We start from the raw sequence: 24,941 nt of genomic DNA on the forward strand, positions 1-24,941 counted from the left end.
GACTACACAGATTACCTTGTGGAAGAGGTCCCAAAGTGAAAACTCTCAGGAATATTATTGCCGAAGTATAGAGTTCTCAGGTTAAAGAGAAGATATTGCAAGCATCCAGAAAGAAACAATTCAAGTATTGTGGAGCTATAGTTAGGATAACACAAGATTTAACAGTTTCTACATTAAAGAATTAGAGGTTTTGGAATATGTAATATTCTGGAGGATAAAAGAACTAGGATTACAACCAAAAATCACCTACTAAGCAAAACTGAGTACAATCTTTCAGGGGGAAAATGAACATTCAATGAAATAGAAGACTTTCAAGCATTCTTGGTGGAAAGATCAGAACTCAATAAACATCTGATTTTCAAATATAAGACTCAAGAGAAGCATAAAAAGGATAAAGGGAAATCATAAGGGACTTAATAAGGTTAAACTGTTTATATTTCTTCATGGGAAGATGATAATTGTACATCTTAAAAATGTTCTTGTTATTAGGGCAATTGAGTATATAAGGAAAGAGGGCACAGGTGTGAGTTGAATACAAAGCAAGTTTCTCTGAGTCAAATTTATAAAAATAAGTCATTCCTTAATTGCTAAATGACCAAAAGATATGAACAGTTTTCAAATAAAATAAATCAAAGCTATCTATAGCTACATAAAAGCAATATTCTAACTCCCTACTATTGGAAAAATGCAAATTAAAAACAATTCTGAGATACTATCTCATACCCATTAGACTGGGTTATAGGACAGAAAAGGAAAATGATAAATGTTGGAAGAAATGTGGGGGAAATTAGACATTAATGCATTATTGGTGGAATTGTGAATTGATTGTACTATTCTGTATAGCAATTTGGAACTATAGCCAAAGGGGTATAAAATTATATATAACCTTTGACCTAGCAATACCAATACTAGATCTGTATCTCAAAAGAGGTTTTTAAAAAAGGAAAATGACCTATCTGTACAAAAATATTTATAGCAGTTCATTTTTGGTGCCAAAAATTGAAATTTTAGGGGAAGTCCAGTATTAAGAAATGGTTGAACAATTATGGCATGTGATTATGATGGAATACTATTGTGCTTAAAAAAATGATGAATGGGATGCTTTCAGAAAAACCTGAAAAGACTTATAGAAGTTGATGCAAAGTGACTTGTATTAAAAATAAAGAAAGAGTAATATTGTAAGATGATCAGTTATGAATGACTTAGCTATTCTCAGTAATACAATGATCCAAGAAAACTCTGAAGGACTTAGGATGAAAAATGCTATTCATCACTAAGAGAAAGAAATGGTGGTGTCTTAATACAGACTGAAGCATACTTTTTTTCCTTGACTTTTTTTTTTTTGCTCTGTGTTTTCCTTCACGACATGATTTATATAGAAATGTTTTGCATGATTATACATGTGTAACCTATATTTAATTACTTGCCTTCTTAACGAGGGAGTTGGTGGGGGATAAGGAAGAAAGAAAATTTGGGACTCAAAGTTTAAAAAACAAATGTTGAAAATTGTTTTTATGTATAACAGAAAAATAAAATACTAAATTAAAATTTTTAAAGGAAACTTTAAAGTTAATAACAAACTAAACCATATCCAGATGGGAAGTTAAAAATATTTTTGAACATTTGTTTAGAAATGGATTTCTCCCACAATTATATTGTGCCTTTCCCAGAATGAGTTTCTAAAGATATATACCATTTAAAAATTTGCTTAAAATTTTTTTTCTGAAATATATCCCAAAGCTGAAGACTAAGTTTTATGAGAGCTCTCTTAAATATGGACGGTAATTCTGCTGTTTGGGTTAAACATACTTCAAAGTAAGCAAGAAGTTAAATGTTTATAAAGCAGGAATTGTGCTGTCATAACAATCTGAATGAGTCGTTGGTTCAATCTCACTAAAATGACTAGAGTGAATTTCCAAATTTGTTACAAATTTGAACTTAGTAATGCCCAATCAACTTCCTGGCTGTTAGGCCCTTTAAAGAATTCTGTGTTTATTCAGTAATGCTCTGGACCTCATTTCTGATATCCACCAGTCCAATAGGTTTTTCATATAGAATCTTTTTAGGATTTCAGGGAATTCTATAATTTTTATTTATTTTAATGTAGAAAGAGGTTTTACCCCTTTTATGTGTCATAAATCCTTTGACAGTCTGGTGGAACCTATGGTTATTCTTTTCTCAAAAGGTTATTAAATATTTTTGAGCATATAAAATAAGATTAAAAAGGAAATAAATTATATCAAAATGCAGTTATCAAAATAATTTTTAAAAGTTTGTACATCCTAGGTTAAGAAGAACTGGTTGTGACTCAATTTCAACAGGAAATAAAATCATCACATTATGCCAATAGAAAAACTTAATGTATTAGGATGATGGCCTCTAGTAATCTAATGAGATCTTTATCCTTTTTTTGACAGATGATAATGGAAATTATTGAAAATTTGGGTTCTATAGTTTTGGTAAGTTTATCAAATGAAAATAGAGGAAAACAAACATATTTAAGCAGAATAAATTTCTTTCATCTTCTTAAAAGAATTTAACAATATTTTTTCTTTGACTGACATATTTAATTAATTAATGTAGACTATCAGATACTTTGTCTCATAATCTAAGAGGTCACATTTTTCAGGAGTACATCACCACATCTGTAAACAACGGTTCATATATGTATGAGCTAGAAATGGACTTTGAATAAGTAAAAGAATTTTCTACTTATCAAAATATTTGCATAACCAATGCATAGTTCTATTACGAAGTTTGAGGGGGAAAAAGGGTTTTAAAAAATGGTGATTCCCCAAATCCTAAAGCCAATTGTCCAAAGCCAGCTTTCATATTCCTTTTCACATCCTTCACAACTACTCCATTGTCTTGACTAAGCTTTGGATCCACAGCTGTACCTTACCATCATTCATGTGGAATATCCTTTTCTGATTTCAAGCATTCTCTTGTGCTGTACATATTTGGAGAATACATTTATCCTTAGAAATAACTTTTCTCAGATTTATTGAAAGAAAAGTTAAAATGAAGAGATTGCATTTCATTTTGAACATCAGTTATTTTCTTCACTTTCATTCGTAAGGTCAGTACCAAACATCTCACTAGCAAATTTCCAATTGTTAAGCTTCTTACTTGGTCTCATATGTTTAATATGTCAGTTCTCTTATCTAATAGAACACTAGGAAGTAACATCACTATTAATTAAAGCTGAAAAAATTCTTATTAAACAAAAATAAAGACATATTCTCAACTACAAATTTATTTTAAGGTTTTTTTCACCCTTATAATCAGCAAATATGTTTCCTCCCATTTAATTAGTTAACCAGAAAACTTTAACCATCCACAGTGGCTCCCTAAAGGACAAATTTGCAAGGTTATCTTGTATTAAGTTTCTGAAGAGCTAGAAACTTGGTTACTACTAGTCAACAGTCCTTTTTTGGTTTACTCTAACTTCTTCCTGTGAGGACATGGAGATAAGAATCAATCTAATGTACTTAAAGCACATTTTTAAACATCTAAAGTGTAGTAATCCCAAATCTTCCTCTTTTTTCTTTTTTTTTAGAGCATTTGTTAATTTATTCCATAGTTGCCTTAGCCACTGGAACTAGTTAGAGAAGATCTGAAAATGATGAAGCTGTATGAAATAAAGCTATATTGTTCTGCAAAGACAATAGCATGCTTCCATAAGGTTATCTACGTTCCCATAATACTTTGATATGGAATGCTTCCTCCTTATGCTGAGAATTTCCATGGCTGTATGATTCAGTCACAATTTTAAACCTTTTCAGAATGTAGTTGCTCCCTTTGATATGAATGTGCCATGTTCTCTGATGTAGGCTCATAGGTCCAACTAACTGAAAGCCTCAATTTGTGGAAAGAAGAAAAGCGAGGCTGGGGACACAGCACAAACGGTGTTTACGCCACTGAAGTCCTTTTGAAATGGAAAGGCTCTGCGTGAAGAAGGGAACAGTATGCCACTGCCTCGCCAATTCCAGTGAGAAGCTCATCTTCAATGTCGTGGAGAACGTAGGTGGCAAAACTGTAATTTTTCCCCTTTTTTGAAACTATTTTTTCTTCTTTTATTTTGAAATTCTCATCTAAGCGACAGTTTCTTGTACTATAGTGACTCCTGCTGGGAGAGTTAAGTTGAAGTAGCTGAAGGTCTCTTACAGATAGATCAACTCCCGGCCAGTAAAAAGATGTCCTAAACGCAGGAGATGGAGTTAAACTGTTCCCCTACCTTGGACGCAATGGCTTCTTTCATCACTAAGAACAAACCCCTAGGTTTTACAATTGAGACTGAGAAACTAGTACAGTACTAGTACAATTTTTGATCTACAGCATCACGACGTGAAGCTGCAACAATTAGATGTAAAGGGTCCATTCATGAGGAATAACATCACTTTGACCCTTTGTGTTAGCTCCTACTGCTAATCTTTCCATAAGCGTGAACTTACTTTCAATTTGAAGAAGATGAAAAAGTCTTTTGCAAAACCCCAATACTGTTTTCTGATCTATGTACCTGAATGTAGAAACGTAGTCTTACCTCGTTTTTTTCCACTACAAGCCAAGCTACTTGTAATCCTTCCAAACCTTTAAAGGGGACCTCCCTTGTTAGCATCTCCCAGAGAACCTGGAACAAAAAACACATATAATTTTTATTTCTGTACTTTGTATTTTTTGGTATATTATTGAAACTTGGTATAGCATATATTTATAACCAATTACCAGCATGTCAGATCCCATCTATAAAAACTTGAGCAAATGTGCTTAAATAAAAATAAGATTACCTCTAAACATTTTTATATTGTTTCCTCTCCTTTTCTTTATAAAGAAAATTGGATTTGGAACCTGGGACATAAAGAGTCAGAGGACTTAAATTTTATCAAACCAATGGCCCTCAGTAAGCATCCTCATCTTATTATAATCTACTAAAATTCTCATTCATTCTCCTAAATTTGTGTTTAGTTACTTGATATTTATGAAATAATATATTCTTCCTGTCTCCACCTCATCACCCCCACTGAGACTTTGAGACATATCTTTATAAGACAATAATGCAATATCTGATATATGTTTTAAAGGCTTAGCAATCCAATCCAAATCCAATATATGTTTTAAAGGCTTAGTAAAGGTCTCTTCAAACATGTTTTGCTCAAAATCCATAGCTGTGCCAAAACACTTAACCCAAAATGGCAGGCGCTTGAAAGAGTATAACTTCTAGGTTTCCAATTTTGGAGATATTACAAACCAAGATAAATTCTCTTATGACTGGTCCATGTGGGATATTAACATTTTCATTTTCCTCTATGTACAACATCTTTTATCAGACTAAATTTCAAAAGTCATAAGATCTTTTACTTCCATATGGATAGATCCACTGTTTATATGCCTACTCCTCTATTTCCTCAGAAATGCCTAAGCCTTAAGAACACAATGAGGTCAAGAGTGCTGAAAGGAATAATCCAGTTTGGGCATGTCTTTAAAGATTGAGTAATGGAGGCTGAGACATAAACCACTTTTTCCTTTGACAGAAATGAAAAGAATTAAGGTTTCAAGAATCAGGCCCACTTTAGAGAAGGGCAAACTGAGGTTTTTTTTTTTTTTTTTTTTTAAGCAAGTAATATGGTGTCAAATCTGTAGTTTTTATATTCCATAAATATGGAATCAATCATTGAGGCAAGAGGAGATCTCAGTGGTTTTGACTTTTACTTAACTGCTCTAAATAAAACATACTCTTTTCCTAAATAAAAAGGACACAGATTCAGGATTAGACATCACTCAGGCAAAGGCTCTTAGCAGCATCTTCTAAGTTTATGCCCAATGTTGTCTTCGCCAGTCCCCAGTCTTATTCAAGCACATCTTGTCGAATGAATTCTGGCTAATACTGAAAGTAATTAGCAGAAAACCAGGGAAATTGGCAGATGCTGTTCAAGCAGGGAAAAAAAAAAATCTGTTGAAGCATATTTGGGCTTTTAATCAAGTGTGTGAGGTGCTTCTTCAGAAGAGCTACTGAATAATTCTATTTGAGTCACAGAGCTTATTAGGAAAGGTAGGAATATCCTAGAAGGGGCATTTTTAGCCAATATTTTAAGGACAAGAAAAGAATGAGAAGACATATTCAAACACTTCTGTTTAGTCTAACAGTAGGCACAGGGGATATGAGCTAGAATACAGTAAGGCAAGGGTAAAAGGAAGGAAAAAAATGAAACCCCTCAATTCATTATTCCAATTACCACTCAACTGGTGGTAAGACTCAGGAATGTAAAGGATAGGAAGAGAACATGCATGAAATGATTTAATATTCCTATAGAGAATGGGAAAAGAAATTGACCCAGAATATATTAAAAGCCTCAGACCACCAAACCTTCAGAAAAAGACTATGGCTTTTTTTTCTAGGACTTTCTTACACACAGCAAACTTCAACTGAAAACTTGGCTAATAACATTTTGAGATAAGGTGCACAATAAAGAATTTGGAGATCAAAAAAATTTTAAATATTGATGTGCATACATATACAAAAGTATCCAACTGAATAATTTTTTAAAAAATTACATAGAAGTTATATTTCTCTGCCCAATGAATGTAAGCTCCTTGAGGTCAGGGACTGTTCCATCAGTCACAATGAGATTTTTAATTCAATTTCAGTAACGGCACATTCTGCATTTCCTAGCTTGAGTTCCTAGCACACAACAGCCCAGTGAATTTTTTCTGTCCTATGAACAATGGTAAGAGTCAGAAGAAGTTTGAGAAATGGTTCCTAAGAAGATTTTCAAGGGTCATCTGTAACAGCTATCTGATCAATCTTTTCGGTAAATTTCCCACCCCATTAGATCTCCACAATAAACTAGCTGAGGTTATATACTTCAATCTTTAAAAAAGTCATATGAGATCTTTTCAGTGAGCCTAAGGTGGCAAAGCAATCTTCAAGGCAACCTGTCTTTCAGTAGTCTGAGAGATTCTGGATTCATAGCAAAATATGTGAATTTCTGTGGTTAACAACAAACCGAGTGAGTATCTACTCTAACATCTATTCTTTACAACCGAGTCATCTGCTGCCCCAAATAGTATAGAAATCTTCCTCCTCAGAAAGTCTTCTCCATTTCATTTTCTGTGAATAATTAGGTTGTTCATTCTACAGAACTTAACCTGTTGAAATGATTTTTGCTAAGAAAAAAATTCTACTTTCAGTTTGAGGAATGGGGCTTGGGAAAAAATGGCATATTTTCTCTACTTTTCCTTCTTACCAACAAAGAGAAGTTATTGACCAAACAATTTTTTTCTCTTTTTTTTTCCCCTGAAACTTGGATCACAGACAACTAGGACTGGTGTTTTCTTTCCTAAGTGACTCTATTTTCAAAGCTTGTTGTGCTTCAGAAGTTCCTAATATAAAGCCTTTTCCAAAAGTCAATTGGAAAACTATTATTTTCAATATATATCAATATAATGAAAAATTATTGATTTTTAAATGGGTAAAAAAGACTTGATTGTTCTTAGAAGGACCATAGAACTCTCTTTTCCTCTAATCAAAGTTTGTTTTTCTATAAAAAAGGTATCAGATCAAAGGGTAACTTCTCCTTTTGGAATTGCTATCATATACAAACATCTATATGAATATCCATCCATCTATCTATCTATCTATCTATCCATATCTATCCATCCGTCTCTCTGTCAACCCTTTATCCATCCATCCATCCATCCATTCATCCATCCATCCATCTAACTTAGGTTCTTAAATATTATTTTTTGATCAGGGAAGAACGGGGTAATTGAATAACTTATTAACAATTTCTTAATGATGAATATAATTTTAAGGCTTAAGTAAGCTATTTGCTTGCTGTCAGACTATTTTCATACCTAGGAGACATAGCCTTCAGGGATTTAAGGCAAAATGGAAATAGATCTCCACCCCTGCTCCCCCAAATGCAATTAATTTTTGTAGTTTTGTAAAAGAACAAACTGGTTTTTAACTATCATGTGAGCTTTTAAAGGAGAATCAAATGGTAGAAAGTGGAAAGAACCACTAGCCAAAATATGAGTATCAGTCAGTGATCAAGTATTTAATAAGAGCTCTCACATATCTAAAATAATCCTTGGAAGTATTTATTATATGTCAGAATAGTTGTTATTAATTCAAACTAAATTAATATGGCATTTATAATAATTTTACTTGGGTAAAAATCTACCTTATTTTTCATATATCAAAGTGTCAATTATTTTAAATAAATTGTTTAAATAAAATTATTGGAGATAGATTTAATTATTCTTCTCCATGCAACTGTCCCAAACTTTTCCTATAACTCCTCAGAAACCTCTTCACCCTGGAAGGTCATTCTACCCTAGACTTCAACACATTAGAATTATGCTTCACGCCTGTGGCCTCTCTTAATTGTTTCTTTTCCCCCTCCAAGAACTTCCATTCTAAGAAGGGCCCCCAAGCCCAGCTATGTCTCCACTTTTGACCCTCCCAGAATCCTTTTCCATTCTTTATAATTTCCTCCCAACTCCCCTAGTGCCTGGCCACATACCTCTTAGCTTCCCTTGATGTGGTATTTTCCCCCACTGGAATGGAAGCTCGTTTAGGACAGGAACTGTCATGTCTGTATTGTAGCACCAGTGCTTAGTACAGTGCCTGACACCTAGTAGGGACTTAATAAATGCTTATAAATGATTTGACTTGAAAATTATAGATGATTTATTTACATATTTAAAGATTATAGGAGATATGTTTAAATTAGATTCTAGGAGATAGGGATTAGACCTGTGATTTTATTGTGTAAGCAACCTTCTAGGCAAGCAAACTTCCCCTTACTAAAAACACAGCTAGACTTGCATGAAAGCATGAAGACTGAAATGAACAGAACCAAGAGAATATTGGATTCAGTAACAACAACATTGTTTTAAGAACAACTTTGAGTAACTAAGTCATTTTGACTATTATAAATACTCATATTAACTACAAAAATCACATGAAGGAAGATGCTATATGCCTCCAGAAGAAGAACTGATAAATAGAAATATTTATACAATGATTTCACACATTATACATATTTGTGTCTAATGGTAACCATGCCTAAGATAGAGGGGAGAGGGGAAGGGAAGAAATGAAAGTTATATGATGACTTATGTATTTAAAAGGAATAGTAAGTTAAATAGATCTGCAGTTTCATGCACAACAATCTTTTCTTTTTCTACTATGCTATGAAAATGCTTATTTCATTTCTTTAGTTTATAATAACATAAATAATAATTTAAAAAATAAGATAAAAAATAAAAATAGAAGAAAACAAGAAAAAAAAAAAACAGGCCTTCCTTGAAACTTAAAATCTTAGCGACTTGCTTAGAACAAAGGAGTTATCCCACAATTCTCCAGAGTATAGCTGAACCTGATTATAATATAACTAGTAAATATTTAACAAAATGAATAAAAATATAATAAAACATAGATAATATCTTTATCTGGTTTTCTAAGTTAATATGTACTCAGAGGGAACCTTGTATATTTTTTTTTTGCCCCACTTTTTGATTGAGTTTACTACCATTGGCCTGGAATCATGAATGGTTAACAACCTTTGCCTAGAATCACAAAGACAATATGTCAGAGGAGGGACTCCATGTCAAATCTTGGCATCTATGCTAGTTTTCTCTCTATTTACTATTCCATGCTGAATCTCCATAAAATAGTAACAACATAACATATTTAAGTATGTTTATTATTTATACTCAGATGCTCAAGAAATATTTATTTATAAATAATATTTTAAAAGAGATCATTTAAAATTTTTCATTTATGTCATGGGCAATTAGATACTTGTCTTTGAGAGATTCTTGCCTGCTTAATGTCTCAGTAGTGGGGTGTAAGTTGGTTTCTTATATATGAAAATATTTGGTAACAGCACATGTTGCTCCAGGAACTTAAAAATATTCCACAATCCGTATTTTTCACAAATTCAGATAATTCTTCCCCTCAAATAGTGTCAAATAACTGAAATTTTTATTTTAATACCTTGAAGATAAAAAATGTGAAGAAAACTTTGTAATGATTTTTAATTTATTTGGTATTAACTTATATATGTACTCATTTCTCTCAATAGAATGTAAACTCCTTGAGGACAGGAGTGATTTAATTTTTGTCTCAACATCCTCAATACTTAGCACAATACCTGACATCTAGGAAGAATACCCATTGAGGCAATGGAGATGAATGACAACTTTTCTGCTTATCTCTAAACCCCACTTTGCTTTCTGAAGAATTAGAAATATTCACCTGCTGTTTTGGCAAATGTTCCCTCCTAAGTATGACTCATTTATTTTATTTTATTTTTATTTTTAATTGAAGCTTTTTATCTTTCAAAACATACGCATGGATAATTCTCCAACATTACCTTTGCAAAACCTCGTGTTCCAGTCCTCCCCAATTCTCCTACACCCCTCCCCTAGATGACAAGTAGTCCAATATATATTAACATCATAGAAATTTGTTAAATCCAATATATGCATACATATTTATACAGTTATCTTGCTGCACAAGAAAAACCAAATCAAACCAGAAAAGAAAATGAAGAAAATAAAATGCAAGCAAACAATAACAAAAGAGTGAGAATGCTATGTTGTGAACCACACTCAGTTCCCACAGTCCTCTCTCTGGGTGTAGATGGCTCTTTTGATCACAAGATCATTGGAACTGGTCTGAACCATCTTGTTGTTGAAGAGAGCCACATAAGTATGGATCATTTCTAAGGGTGTCTATGCTGACACCCTTAGGATGACATTTTCCACAAAACCCATAGAAATCTGACTCCTATCTATCACCCTCCCCACCAAACCACAATATCCAACACCACCTTTTAGATCTATATCATTTTGTAAGTAATCACAGATAAAGAGTCTAGAAAATGTTTCTTTTGCTCTCTATTTCCTACTTAAAAACCCTGACTACTGGGGTATTTGCTTAAGTCATTGCAAATGCTTTGGAATATGAAAGGGCCTGAGAAAAGTAAACACCCTTGCCTATAATTAAATTCAGTCTATGAAATACTGCTGTGAATGGGATTCTGCTGATGCAGTTTCTTAGGCAAGAATAACGAGACATTTTAAGTAATGTTCTTCAGGACTTTAAAATAGCAATGGCTGCAAACAAAGTCATTCTAAAAGTATTTTTGTATCTACTAGTCAAGAGAATATTTTCTCATGAACAAAACTGACCTTCAAAAAACCCCACAAAAACATGAGGGGTGTGAATGTGGGAGTGTGTGTATGTGTATGTGGGGGGGGGCGTGCAGAATTTGAAGAGAGGCATGGGTTTAAAATATGGATTTGAAAATGGGGTGGGCAATAAGTGGAATATTTGCTTTATGTTGTTAATATGTATACTGGAATGATTTATTAAGTATTTATTAAAAATCTCCAAATGGAAAAAAGGGATTGTGGGAGGTAAGCCTAGTCCTAAAACAAGATCTTGTAATAATGAAGAAATATCTACACTGGAATCTCCCTGAATTCTATCTGACTCATGGATAAAGTTCAGTTCTATCTAGTAATGGGTAATGCTTAGTCACTCAAGTGACAAAGCTTTCTTTTTTCCACAATAAACTCAATAGTTTATACTTACAGAAAGGTTTGCAAATAAAACTTCACTTTAAAAAAAGGGAGGTATAGAAAAGGAGTCTAAAAAGATATAAGGGATACTCCTTACCCCACACTGTCTACTTCTAATTCAGCTCCGTATAGTAACAAAGAAATCATCTAGGAAAGACAGGATAACGCACATTCTGAACCTGGAGTCCCCCACCAATGCTACTAAGGTGAAATATGTGTTAATGCTTAAACACAGAGTTCAGTTGTTGTTTTTCCCTAATGTCTTTATACTTTACATCTGAAGTATTTGTTTTCAGCTATTAGCATTTAAAGTTCAATTCAATTGAACAAAAGCAGCTTTTTATATCTCATACAAAGGTCCCTGAAAATATTAGGCTTTGAAATTTTTATTTTCATAAATAAGGCTATTTTGAAACAAGGTCAACTTTCTTTATGACCAATGAATGCTTCTGAGTGGTCAGTCAAGATCTGAGAAGGGGATTTTAAGCTTAACTATAAGAGTTTGTTGAATTGAATTATTAAAACATTCACTTTGGATTTTTTCAATAGCATTTTCAACACTATATTCAATTTCTGCCTTCAAAATGTAAAGCTATGAATACCCAAATATTTGTACTTATGTAAATATGTATGAGAAGCAAAAGAGAAAAGAGTGAGGAATGAACTTTTCAGCCAAAACAATAGGAACTGCCAGAGGGACCTAGAAAATTAGCTAAAGGATCATTTTCAGAGCCTTTAGGCCTTTCTTTCACTGCTTGCTGGGTCATGAGATGAAATAAATATTCTTATTTTCACATAGAAAAGTAAGCTAAACTTACTTTAAGGGTCTATTCTGTGTGATTCTGTAATACCTCACAGATTATAAAAGACAGTTTCCACAATGGATTTTTACATTTAAAATTTTTCTCTGTCTCAAATCTCAAAGCTTTGAATCAAGAGACTACTTTAACACTTTACTTTCTCTTTGAGCTTATATGTTCTTCCTTTCCTTCTCTCTTCAATAAAAACTATTTGTTCATTTCCAGTAATGGTTTATAATTCTCAGTTTTAATAGCTTAATCAGTTAAATATAGTATATTTAGTCAGATGCCTGAATTGTCTTCCAAAATTGTAAATTCTAGCTTTTATCCAAAGGGAATATAAATACACACACACACACACACACACACACACACACACACACCTGTCTCTAACTTAATTTTCAGCAAACATGGTTCCTTAACAGACAACAAAATTCATCTACCATTATGTCATCAATTCAGTTATAAATGACAAGGTTCAGTAGAGTCTGGGCAAGTGAGAGAATGTCTAAAATTTGACTAAAGAGTTAGCAGTAAATGGTAGAGAAGGAAATTTAACCAATCAGAAAGGAAAGAGGAAATATCTGTTTGTTTGTTTTTTTGGTGAGTAGTGTCAACTGTTTTTGTTTTTTTCAGTCTGATTTATCCAGGGAAGTTTGACAGAGACTCTTGGGCATTGAGGCAGTAAGTTGGCTTCTTATCCTAATTCTATGGAACTTTCCTCTGGAGAATTAGAAGATAATATTGTAAACAGAAGGAAAAGGGATAGTGGTACACGGAAAATACACTTTAGCCCAAGTCAAAAAAGTTCGTAGAATGCCATTTTAGGAGCTGAAGTACATTATCCATATTTAGATTTTTACTCACAGCTTTGTTTTTAAAATCACAAATCAAATTCTTTAAAAAGTACCTTTCCCGATCAATATCCTTAAGACTTTTTAAGATCTTGCATCCTTTAGAACGTTCTTCCGATTAATCTTATACCTGTTATTGTGATTCAACTCAATTCTCCTTCAAAAATATTTACTTAGTAATAAAATTTAATATTATATGATCTCTCCATACATCTCTATATTATTTTTTTTAATTTTAACAAAAATATTTTAAAAATATTTTTTGTTAAATATTTCCCTATTACATTTTAACTTGATTCGAACCACATTTGAGACTGTTACAAGCTTTATGTAGTAGGTCTTATGTTTGACATATCTGGATAAAACAATTTCCAATGTTCCTTCCAACTCAAATAGCTTATGAAAGAATGTTAATATCTTAACTAATATATTAATAAGGGCATATTATTTGATTGATATGCTGTTTTTATATTATTAAACTATGTCACAAACACAGGTTTGTGTTCCTTAATTAGGTTTTCAACACTTTTAGGGATTTTGTGTCCTTTTTACTTAAAGTCTCCCTACAAATATCCTAACCAAAGCTCTAAATATAATTATCACCAAAAAAAATTTTTTTAAGCAACTCAGTTAGCAGACCTCCCTCTTATATTGGTGGTTCCTGGTCATTACTAGCAATCTTTTCAAGTGAATTGTGTTCCAAATGATCCACTTTTTTTCCAGTATCCACTTCAAGCCACTCAAGTTCTACCTAGAACAACAGGAATTTTCTCTGCTTACAACTCAGAATATTAGGACCAGCAGTCCTAAGTTCTGGTCCTTCCTCATCTAGTATGCTCCCATGTAGCAAGTTTTTTCCCTCTAGAAAGAAAAGAAGCATTAAGATGACCTATTATTCAGAACTGACACTGAACTAAAAGTTTATTTGACCAGTCAGTGAGGACTCTTTATGATGTCCCCTTTCTTTTTATTTCAGTAGAATATGAAGATTTTTTTAAAAGAGAGAATGTTGAGTCCTTTCTATGTGCTTCTTTATGTTGGATCATAGACTTATAGACTTATAGTTGGAAAGGATCATGAAAGTCATCTAGTCTAATCCTCTCATTTTAAAGATGAGGAAACTAATTTACTCCAACCCACAAAGGTAGCAATGACAGAGGTAAGATTTGAACACAATTCCTCAAATTACAGATCCATAATGAATGACATGTTAAATCAACTCACCACACCATATGAATATGTATCACATGTTTCAGAAACTGGAAGGCTCTGGATAACTTCTGGGGCCATCCATGGAAAAGTGCCTACCAATGACATATGTGTTGTATGGTTATGGAACCGTGAGGCACCAAAATCGCAGATCTGGGAAACAAAATCATAAATCAACTTTGTATTTCTTTTTGATCAAATAACAGTTAGTGAGATCCTTCAATTTCATATTTTAACAAAACAGTCTTACCTTTAATACTCCATCAGCAGCTATGACAACTGTAAGTAAAAAGAAAAAAAGAGAATTATATGACTATCAATCTCATCCTTTTAAAGCAGCTTATTATTGATGAAAGCCTTAAATTTCTGCATTCTTTATTAGTACTTAATAACCCTGACTCACTTGGGAGATTTACAAAAAGGAGAAAATAGTAGGGCTATAATAAGGATTTTGTAAAGGAAAGGTGGCCTTGGTTTATAAATTAAAGTATAGAAAGTGAAAAGTCTACCAAGTCTTTTATTCATCAGACAATAGCACTACCCAGCAGGGAGGGAGGGAGGGAGGGAGAGAGAGAGAGAGAGAGAGAGAGAGAGAGAGAGAGAGAGAGAGAGAGAAAGGAGGGATGGAGAGAAGGAGGGATGGAAGGAGAGAAGAAAAGGGAGAGAAAAGGAGGGAGGGAGGAATAGGGAAGGAAAAGGAGGTAGGGAGGAAAGAAAAGAAAGAAAGAAAGAAAAAGAAAGAAATGTACCAGAGTAGCACTTAAAATCTGATATTGGTTCTGCCATTGACTACTTTCTGTGACTTTGAAGATGTCATTAACTGCTGTATGCCTAATTGTCCTCATCCATAAATTACATTTTTTTCATGTTGTACATGTTATGTAGTCTGGCTATACTAGGTTCCTTCTCTTGGAGCAAGGAGGTAAGAGTGAGCTAGAAACAGCTCAAATGACTAATGAATGAGTCCCTAAGTACAGTACTTAATACCAAAGGAATGAACATTATCCCATGTGTTCATCCCTATTCTAGTCTAATCATTACTAGTATATTCAAAAGTGTTTGGGATTTGCTTATCCTACATTGGTAGACTTTCAAAAGATTCCATCTCTTTTTGGCCTCATGAACATAGAATAGTCCACAGAATCTTGGAATATTAAGGAGACCACTTCTGAGGCAGGATTCCTTTTCTAGTACTATAACATATATTGGTTAATTCTTATTTGAGAACCAGAATTTATACTCAGACCCAGGAGGTAGTAAGTCAGGCTGGGTAGTAGCCTTACATGCTTACTGAAGACTTGTTTTTATGTCATCAATAAACCCTATAGTTAGAACAGCTAAGCATATGACTGTATCTTGTTTCATGTGATCCTGGGTCAAACAAGATAAACTTTTTCCCTCCAAATAAATTTTAAGCTCTGGATGAGCAAGGGTTTATACAGTATCCCCCTCTGTATCCCCCAGAGCTGTGTTCTACATTTTATACATCATAAGGGTTCAATGAATGTTTATTATTTGATAAGGAGGATAATATCTATATAACCTATATCCCAAATATATCCTGAAAATAAATCAAATGAGATTAGGAACAGATTAAATGAAATAATATAAATTTGAAAAATTTAAATCACCATATAAATAACAGATTATGTAGGCAAAAAACTTTGCTGTTCAAAAGAGAGATTTAGTTGTCAATAAAATTACATTAAAATAATTGAAATACAAAGAAGAAAATTGTTAACTCTTTTCAATATTATGAAAAAAATTAAGCAACTGTTGGAATACCTAATATAACTCCTTCTACTGAGAGACTTTATAGGACCTCAGAAAAATCATGAGGTTCCCACACATTTAACTCTTGACATATTCATAACACTCTCCTGGGACATCTATTCAAATTAATTTGCCAGGGGACAAGACATGTATTGTACAAAAGCATTAGCTGGATAGTTCTGGTATGATGATCACCAGTGAAATGATTAGCTGTGTTGACCTTTAAATGGTCATAATTAGTCTTCAAAGTTAATATGCTATTAAGATGAATGGAAGATCAAGCCTCACCTTGTACTAGTATTTTAGCCTTGACTCAGACTTAATGATAAAACAATAGACTAATGTGTTTTTTTTAAACAATCAAATTTTAAACATTTAAATTGGAAAAAATTTGCTCAGTTTTGTATATAGACATTATATTTTGAGAATATAGCCAAGATATTCAGTAAGATCTAGAAGTCAAATTCAATTTTGATGCATCACAATATATTATTATAAACTAAGCTTGGAACCAGGAAGCTGCCACCTTTTCTTTTGTTCTTATTTCTGCTTTAGTGAAAACTTTAACTTCCTTACATGTCCATGTCTACATAATATACATTTAAGAACAACAACCAATATCAAGATTTCAAACAATCTTTAAATGGTGTTATGAGTTTTTCCTGTTGAGGCAGGGAATGGGATACAATGAGCTGAATGTTTGTTTTTTTTTTTTTTTTCACAGCAATCTTGGTGGATTGAATGGATGGATGACATTGATTTTTTTCTTTCTTAAGTAACCAAGAAGTCAAATTAAAGAGGAAGATTTCAAACACCTCGATTTGTTATTAATTGCAAGTATAAACTAAAAAATTTTAGGTCATAGCAGTGCTTTAAAAGTTTGATATTTTCCACTGGATTCAAGACAGTCCAATAAATCATTTATTTTAGGCAAAGCATTGTAAACAAAATAGAAAACTCACAGCACCTATTCTAAGGGAGCTTATTTAACGAGTATCTAAAATAAGGGGAAGCTAATGGTTAACTGAAAACAAGTGATGGATTGGAAGCTTTGACTTGCTTGATTATAAAGTGGCAGCTACCAGCCCCATTTTTGTCCCTTTTTCAGATTTTATTTATTTCTAGATGGGGGAAAGGTGTGAAAGGAAATCACTAGCACCTTCCCGTTAAGTGAATCATCTCTACCTCTTCCCACATCCAACCACATGAATACCTGTCCAAGCATGGCATCTCACCAGCTAGTTCAAGACTAGAATTTTAAAGGTTATAGGCAATAGATGGGTAGCAATTCCCTTAATGTGGAAGAAATATTTAAAAAAAAAAACAAAAAAACAAAACTGTGCCATGACAGAGATATTGATGTGGGAATCAAATGCTTTTTAAATACCAAACCAGCTAGTTCTGCATAACTAAAAAATAACACCAATACCTTTTCCCTCAGACAGATTTTAAGTGATGCAGTGAATGTTCTACTTCCTATTTTCATAACAACTTTGGCTCATATAAGTGTGAGTGACTCTAAGAAAAACTAAAACCAAATAATCCAAAAGTAACATGATTTGTCAAACAAGAATGAGCTCAGAACCATTAATGCAAAAAGTGAAACTTACAAAATGGTCTTAGGAATAAGAACATTAAAAGTACATGGTTACTTTACCATTTCTTGATTTGAGATCTCTGTGAATCACCTTGACTGGAGCCTCCATATGTAAATAATGCATTCCTATTGGAGAAGAGAGGGAAAAAAGGATCACCAATGTTATTTTCATGACACTATGTCAGTACCACATTGCTTCTTTAAACAAAGATGATAACAGCACAAATTTGCACCTTGTTATTCTAAAATTGATAAAGAGTGGAGACAAGAAATCATGGCACAGTGACACTGGTATATTTTGATCTGTTACATGTTGGTTTATGATTAAATATGATGTCTATGGGCACTTCATTTTTTCCTGGGTTTTAGATCAATCTAGGCCTCTGTGATCAAAGTGATCAATCAAAAATGTCACCTAAGACTAAGTTTCTTAGGCATTTGGTATTCCACTACCAGCAATCCAAAGGTGCTAAATATGAACCGAGGAATCTATGCAGTGCAAGTAGCATGATAGCAAAAGTTCTGGCATTGAGGTCTGGGGATACTTAGATTCAAATCCCATCTCATATTCATTTAGGTTAAGAAATTATAATGACTTAACCTTTTGTAAGTCTCAGTTCCCTTATCTTTCAAATAGAAATGATGATAGTTCTTGTAATTCTTGATTAAGGACTGTTGTAAAGATACAATGGAAATGTATGTAAAACATATTGTAAAACTTAAAGTCTTCTAAACATATGCCTATTACCATTGTTTATTGTTACAAATAATCAACATCCTTAATGTTTAGAAAATCCAGATTGCTTACTGAATTTTTAAGGTTTCATCTGGGTCTCTGAACTGATCTAGATTCAGCCAGGGTTGCCTTTCCTTATATTCATTACATCTGGGCATTTGGAAAAGGAGTAAAAGTTAATGAGCTATTATTGACAAGGCAAATGATGAAACTTGGATAGAAATATATTATGTATAATTAGATATAAAGTATTTTATTATTTTCCCAAAGGTTTAGTTTCTGAAGAAATTTACAATTAAATTTGAACAAAAATTCTCTTCTACATAATTTGGCTAAAAGTGAGTCTAATTCCATAAATTGAACACATAATTAATAAATGAAGTTTTCCCAATAAGGAATATACTTAGTGTGGAAAATACCTGATTTGGGTCAGTTTTCCAGGAGTGATTTTTTTTTTTTTTGTTCTCTTGCTGTCTGAATTTACATACTGTCTATCTCCACAGTATGTAAGTGCTCTGACAGATATGTGCTATTTTTGCAAAATGCAAATATAAAAATAGGAGAAAAATTTCTTCCCCTATATTTAAGCTATTCAAATGTTCCCTTCATGTAAAGAGGAGAAAATGGGAGCCCAAGTAATATCTCCTTACTTATAAAATTGCTCAAGTTTGTATATCCCCCCAGATAGTTCTTTGTTAATTTTTAATAATAAAACTTAAGTGTATTTCCAATTCTTTCCCACTGAATTTGTTGCTTGTTTCTTTCTTTTTCCTCTATTAACTTACTGGGGGCAGCTAAGTGGCACAGTGGATAGAGTACTAGCCCTGAAGTCAGGAGGACCTGAGTTCAAATTTGACCTCAGACACTTAACACTTCCTGGCAGTGTGACTCTGGGCAAATAATTTAACCCCAATTGCCTCAGCAAAAAAACAAAACAAAACAAAAAACTTAACATAAGAGAAAAACTAAACTGATAATAACTGAGATGAACTTCTGGAAAAAAAAACTTGCAAATCAATATTGTTTCAAATACTATAAAAGACAAAGATAACATTTCTTATGTGATTACTTTTGAATTATGTCACACTTTACAAAGAATTTAATTCTAAATATAAAGGCAATCCACATTTTCGATGAATCATGTTTCTAGATAAGTTACTATAACTTCAATGACTCATGATAAACTTTATATTTCTACAGTATAATATTATGATTGGGAATTTAAAATACTGAACAAGATTTTGATACTTGCATTTTAAAGAATTTTATAGAAATGATAGCAAATACATATATTATAATCCTGCATATTGCAAAATATAAAACATCTGTAAAAATAAGGTAAAAAACATAATATCACATGGGCAACTAGGTGGTATAGCAGTAGGCTTGGAATCAAGAAGACTCATCTTCATGAGTTCAAATCTGGCCTCAGATATTTACTAGCTGGGTGACTAAAGTCATATAATATTGTTTGCCTCAGTTTCCTAATTTATAAAATGAATTAGAAAAGAAAATGACAAACTACTCCAGTATCTTAGCCAAATCAAGTCACAAAGAGTTAGTCATGACTGAAACAAGTGAACACAACTGAACATATACACACACACAATATACAATCTATTACAAAATATACATTTAGTGTTACAGTTATCAATATTTACTATGTAATTTTTTTCTTTTAAAAAATGCTACATATTTGAAGATGAAATAATATCTTTTCTATGTTAACAGAAGATTTTGATATGTGTCTTTTGAGGAGATTTTTATGGAAATGTAAGGTTATTTTATACTTTTAGAGAATTGATCCATAGATGTCTAGTATAAGTGATTAAGATCAGGTTATTGGTTTTTCTTCTCCCTTCTTAAGTTGCTATCCCATCAGAAAAGTACAAGATACCCATAACTTTAAAATATATGACAATTCTTAGTCACATTGAATTTTTCATCTTTTACTTTCTCACCACCTCAAAGTATTGAAAATTCTTAAATCTTTTGGCAGGTATGACAGTCAATTCAAAGGCTCACAATGTTTGATCCTGAAAGTATAAAACCAAGTCTTCCATCTAAGGTGTAAATTCTACATGTGTTCTTATATAGTAGATTAAAACCACGACTATAGTACTGTTTCTTCTCTTTTCCCTTCTATTTTTTAGAGAAATGATACAACTTTCTTCCTTTTATGAAAATGTGACTTTAACATCTTAAAGTTGTTTCTCTCTCCCAGACATATTGAAATTTATGGATTTAAATAACACAGCAATTACTATGATGAATTATTCTAACACTACTACTATAATTATTTTAACACTGTTCAGAACACTTTTTGGAATTTCAAAGGGAGAATGCCCTGAGGACCAGGATATAGTTACATGTTCCTTTATAATAATGGGACACACTTCTATCTGGTCAGTTCAGAGGATTTTGAATTAGTGAGGTCCTTAGACATTATTTGGTTCAACTCAGCACAGTAGCTGGAAGTTGAACTCAGGTCCTCTTACTCTAATTTCAGTGCTCTTTTAACTACCTCTTCCTATATTTTCTCCTGGTTTGCTTAGTCTTTCTATTCCTGCACTGTTGCCAATGGATTCCCCAGAGAAGGGCTATGATGTTAGCTTGAAGCCAAATGATTTCTATAAATAGTATTTGTAGACTTGAAGAAGGGCTATTCTGGGATAACTAGAAGCTTGTAGCTATCCTCATACTTAGGAGAAGTTTATCATGATGCATTTTTTTATTTGTGTACAATGGATATAACTGAATAATGTAAATGAAAATCTAGGTAAAGGAAAGGAAAATCAGGAAAGGGAGGCCATTCTTATGTTATTTTGACAGACTAAATCAGATGGTCTGCGTTGCAGCAGGATTTGTATTAACACTGATCTTTTCTTAAAAATGAGCCAGTTCCCTTTTGATAACATATGAATCCATGGAAAGATGACTGTGATATTATAGCAAAATGCCTTAAAAAGGATTCTGAAAGGATTCACCAGTCCCGGGTACATTATCTTCCAGGCCGAGCCCCAAATAGGATAATTCTTGAAGAAATGTGTTGCTTTTGATAATCAAAACAACTTACTTTTTTTTTCTTTTGATGTGCACATTTAAAGACATCTCCACTCCAAATGTTCATATGATCTATTTGTGACTGATGTATGGTAGAGACCTCTGAGCTCATATTGGTCTGATCAGCCACAGCCACAGCCACAGCTAGATACAATCTACATAGTGATATCATTTTGATCTTTGAATATGAAGAACAACTAATAACTTATGAATTAAAACAAGTAGGATTTGCTCCCTTTCCTGATCATGAAACATCTTTAAATGTTATTTTATACAAATGAATACAGAAAGCTGCTACATAATAATAATAACAATTCACTTATATGAAATGTTCCACTCAACAACCATGTAAAGTAAGTAAAGTAAGTATCATTGTTCCCATTTTACAGATAAAGAAAGTGTAAAGAACTTGTCCATAGTCACAGAGGTATGGAATATCTAAGGCAAACTCTTTTTGATTATTAATTTACTATTTCTCCTGTGATGTCTTTAGATCAGTTACATAGAGTTAATTGCTTCAAGAAAAAATTGGACATTAGCATCCAAGGAGTTGCTATAATACAAATGTAACTATCAGCCTTTATTATTTAGGTCAAATTGTTTCCAGAGCAACTTGAATAGTTATAAATAAAACTCCAAAAAGGTTCACAGTTGTGAAAATGGAAAAAAAAAAGATAAAAATAAATGGAATTTGAATTACTTTAGAAAGCATTAGGTTGTACTTGAATTTATGAGGGGAAAAAAAAGATTAGACATTTTATTGGCTAGTATTCTGGGGATTTTGTAAGTTAAAAATATTTAATTTCTAAGAGTCTAAGATGGTATTAAACATAAAATGAAATCTGAATTGTTTTTATATGGTAGCATGAATAATATTTTTTTTGAAAGTGTTTCCTATTTTTAGCATATATCATGTACACAAAATGGGTAGAACTAATCCAATGATAAATAAGTTTCTCTTTGGGCCTGAAAATAAACTAAGTCTTGCAGAACAATGGCATTATTGTTTCTCCATCTAATGTGTCAAGAAGTTAGAATGGTAAGATGGTCAATTACCCTCTCATATGATACTAGGATACACTGAATTTGTTGGTGCTGGTTGGAGAGAAAAGAAGAAATATAAATGAGAAGATAAGGAAAGAAAAAGTGGAGTGGAAAAAAGCAAGGAGAGGCAGAGAAGGATAGAAAAGGAATTGGAAAAGGAAGAAAAAAGTGGAAACAATAAAGAAAAAAGCAGAAGACACTAAGTTTAAATTTTGTTATGGGAATCAATTGAGTATTAATATGTTTATTATGGAAAGGGAAAGACATTTAATGATATAGTACAATAGAACATGAGACACTATTGCAGGAAAAGCATATTTTCCTCATTTATATTCTTATTTCAGAATAGGCTTAAAATCATAAAACTCTCTTACCTTTAGCTACATCAGTGGCCCAAGTCATAATATGCTCCATATCCATCTCTTCACTTCTATTACTGTTTATGTAATCATATAATGATCCTAGGGAAGCATACTCTGAAAAAAATGATATGCATGTTAAACCATAGATACTCTTCTAAACTTGAATTTGAAAATTCAAAAACAAGCCTTCACCTCCTGAAATATGAAAAGAGAACTGAGTCCTATAGTAAAATGTTTTGGCTAAATGACTTTATAGGTATATTAGAAAGTTTAACAATCCACTATACTTAGGTTTCAAAATATCAAGGCTATTCTAGAAAAATATCTCAAAGGCCACAATTACAGACTTTTCACAATAATTTTCAATGGATTTACAGTCAAAGAAGGAAAGAAAACTCTACATATAGAAATGAAGGAAATAAGATTAAGGGCCCCTAGGAGAGTATGTTTGGAAAAAAGGTATGTATGCAAAAAGGAACATTAAAAACAACCTTATGTTTTCATTATACAGATTGTTAAATGTGATCAGAGCAAATATAGAATAATGATTAGACTAATTTTTGAAAGTTTTGTTTATGTGAAGGGACAGAATTGAAAAAAAAAAAAAGACAGTCCCTCAAATGAGGCATTTCAGATTTACCCTTCACAATTTTAATGATTCTTACTTAACCCTATCATAACACATGTGTGGTTCAGAAATTGTGAGGGGATCACCATTTAATAAAAAAAGCTAGAGAGATCTCTAGAAGCAAAGCAAAGTTTATTATACATTCTGGTAAGAAGGGTGTCCCACCCATGGAGTGGGCGTTGGAAGGGAGGAAGCACCTTCGGGGCTAGGGTTAACACTTTTAATCCCTAATGCAAATACCCCCTCCCATCACTCACCCTCATCCTCATTGGTTGAGGATCTTACATTCTAAACTCCGGAACTACCCAAGAAATTGAACTTGTCCAAAAAGTACATAGTTGTCCATATTTGACTGAAATAGGGAGAAAATGATGTCATGGGAGCATAGCAGGAAGGGGATCAATGCTCAAAGTCCTTCAGGCCTACTCAAACTTTGAAGTAGATGAAGCCTTACTCGATTTTCACAACTGTCTTGAAAGATCTCACCTCATCTTGTTCACACATAATTTCATTTTTTCGAAAATAGAAAAGTATCTTTGCAAAAGGCAAAGGACATGAAATTTTCCATAAAATAGTATTCCAATATCTTTTCATGGTATAATGGTAAGCCTTGGTTCTTAAGGGCTATATCTTTAGGTAGGTTCTAGCAAGTACAACAAGCTACACACAGAATCCCAGCAACCCCCATGCTTCCTAAAACCAATTTAGCTAAATTCAGAAGAGATAATCTCTCATAGCCTGGCCACTAAGTCATGAATTATTTGGCAACAGCAAACCATAAAACACAGAAAAGTATGAAAAGACCATCATGACTGTGTAAAGGCCTCTATGCTTCTGCAGAATGGTAGCAAAGGTTGCTAAAATCATATAATATTTAGATCATCTATTAATATAAACTTAATTGTTGGTTGATCTTTCTTTTTCAGGGGACACATTGCTAAAGAAAACATCTCTATTAAAAAGGCAAATAGAAGTTGCAGTTAAATGGAAGGCTATCCCATGGTCCTTTTGGAGAGGTGAATAAAAGATTTTGTGGATTTGCTTTTAATCAGGCTTCAATAAATATCTAGTAACATGATTTCAAGGGGTATTTTGACATATCATGAAAGCATTCTTGATGAACATTTATAAAAAGACTACAATGAAGATAATTGCATCTTAAGAGCCAACATTTATTGAAGCATGAAGAGGGAGAAAAATTCTACAAAGTTAATAAGAATCCATAGATTTAATTAACATATATTTTGATACTCAGTGACTTCAATGTAAAAGACACTATG

At 32.7% G+C, this 24,941-nt stretch overlaps 1 protein-coding gene across 5 annotated transcripts in view; it reads right to left on the reverse strand.

Annotated features, from left to right (window-relative positions):
* The window catches only part of MAP3K20 (mitogen-activated protein kinase kinase kinase 20), a 221,045-nt gene that overhangs the window by 94,010 nt on the left and 102,094 nt on the right, over positions 1-24,941 (reverse strand). For all 5 annotated transcript variants that reach the window (XM_023499294.2, XM_023499291.2, XM_012544823.3 and 2 more), the window contains exons 4-8: positions 23,046-23,147; positions 17,889-17,954; positions 14,709-14,737; positions 14,474-14,611; positions 4,544-4,630 (exon numbers count right to left, since the gene is read on the reverse strand). In XM_023499294.2, the coding sequence (XP_023355062.1) occupies positions 4,544-4,630; positions 14,474-14,611; positions 14,709-14,737; positions 17,889-17,954; positions 23,046-23,147 (422 nt within the window). The remainder of the gene's footprint in view (positions 1-4,543; positions 4,631-14,473; positions 14,612-14,708; positions 14,738-17,888; positions 17,955-23,045; positions 23,148-24,941) is intronic.

This window comes from Sarcophilus harrisii, chromosome 3, assembly GCF_902635505.1.
Source record: "Sarcophilus harrisii chromosome 3, mSarHar1.11, whole genome shotgun sequence".
In the NCBI taxonomy this organism is placed as follows: domain Eukaryota; kingdom Metazoa; phylum Chordata; class Mammalia; order Dasyuromorphia; family Dasyuridae; genus Sarcophilus; species Sarcophilus harrisii.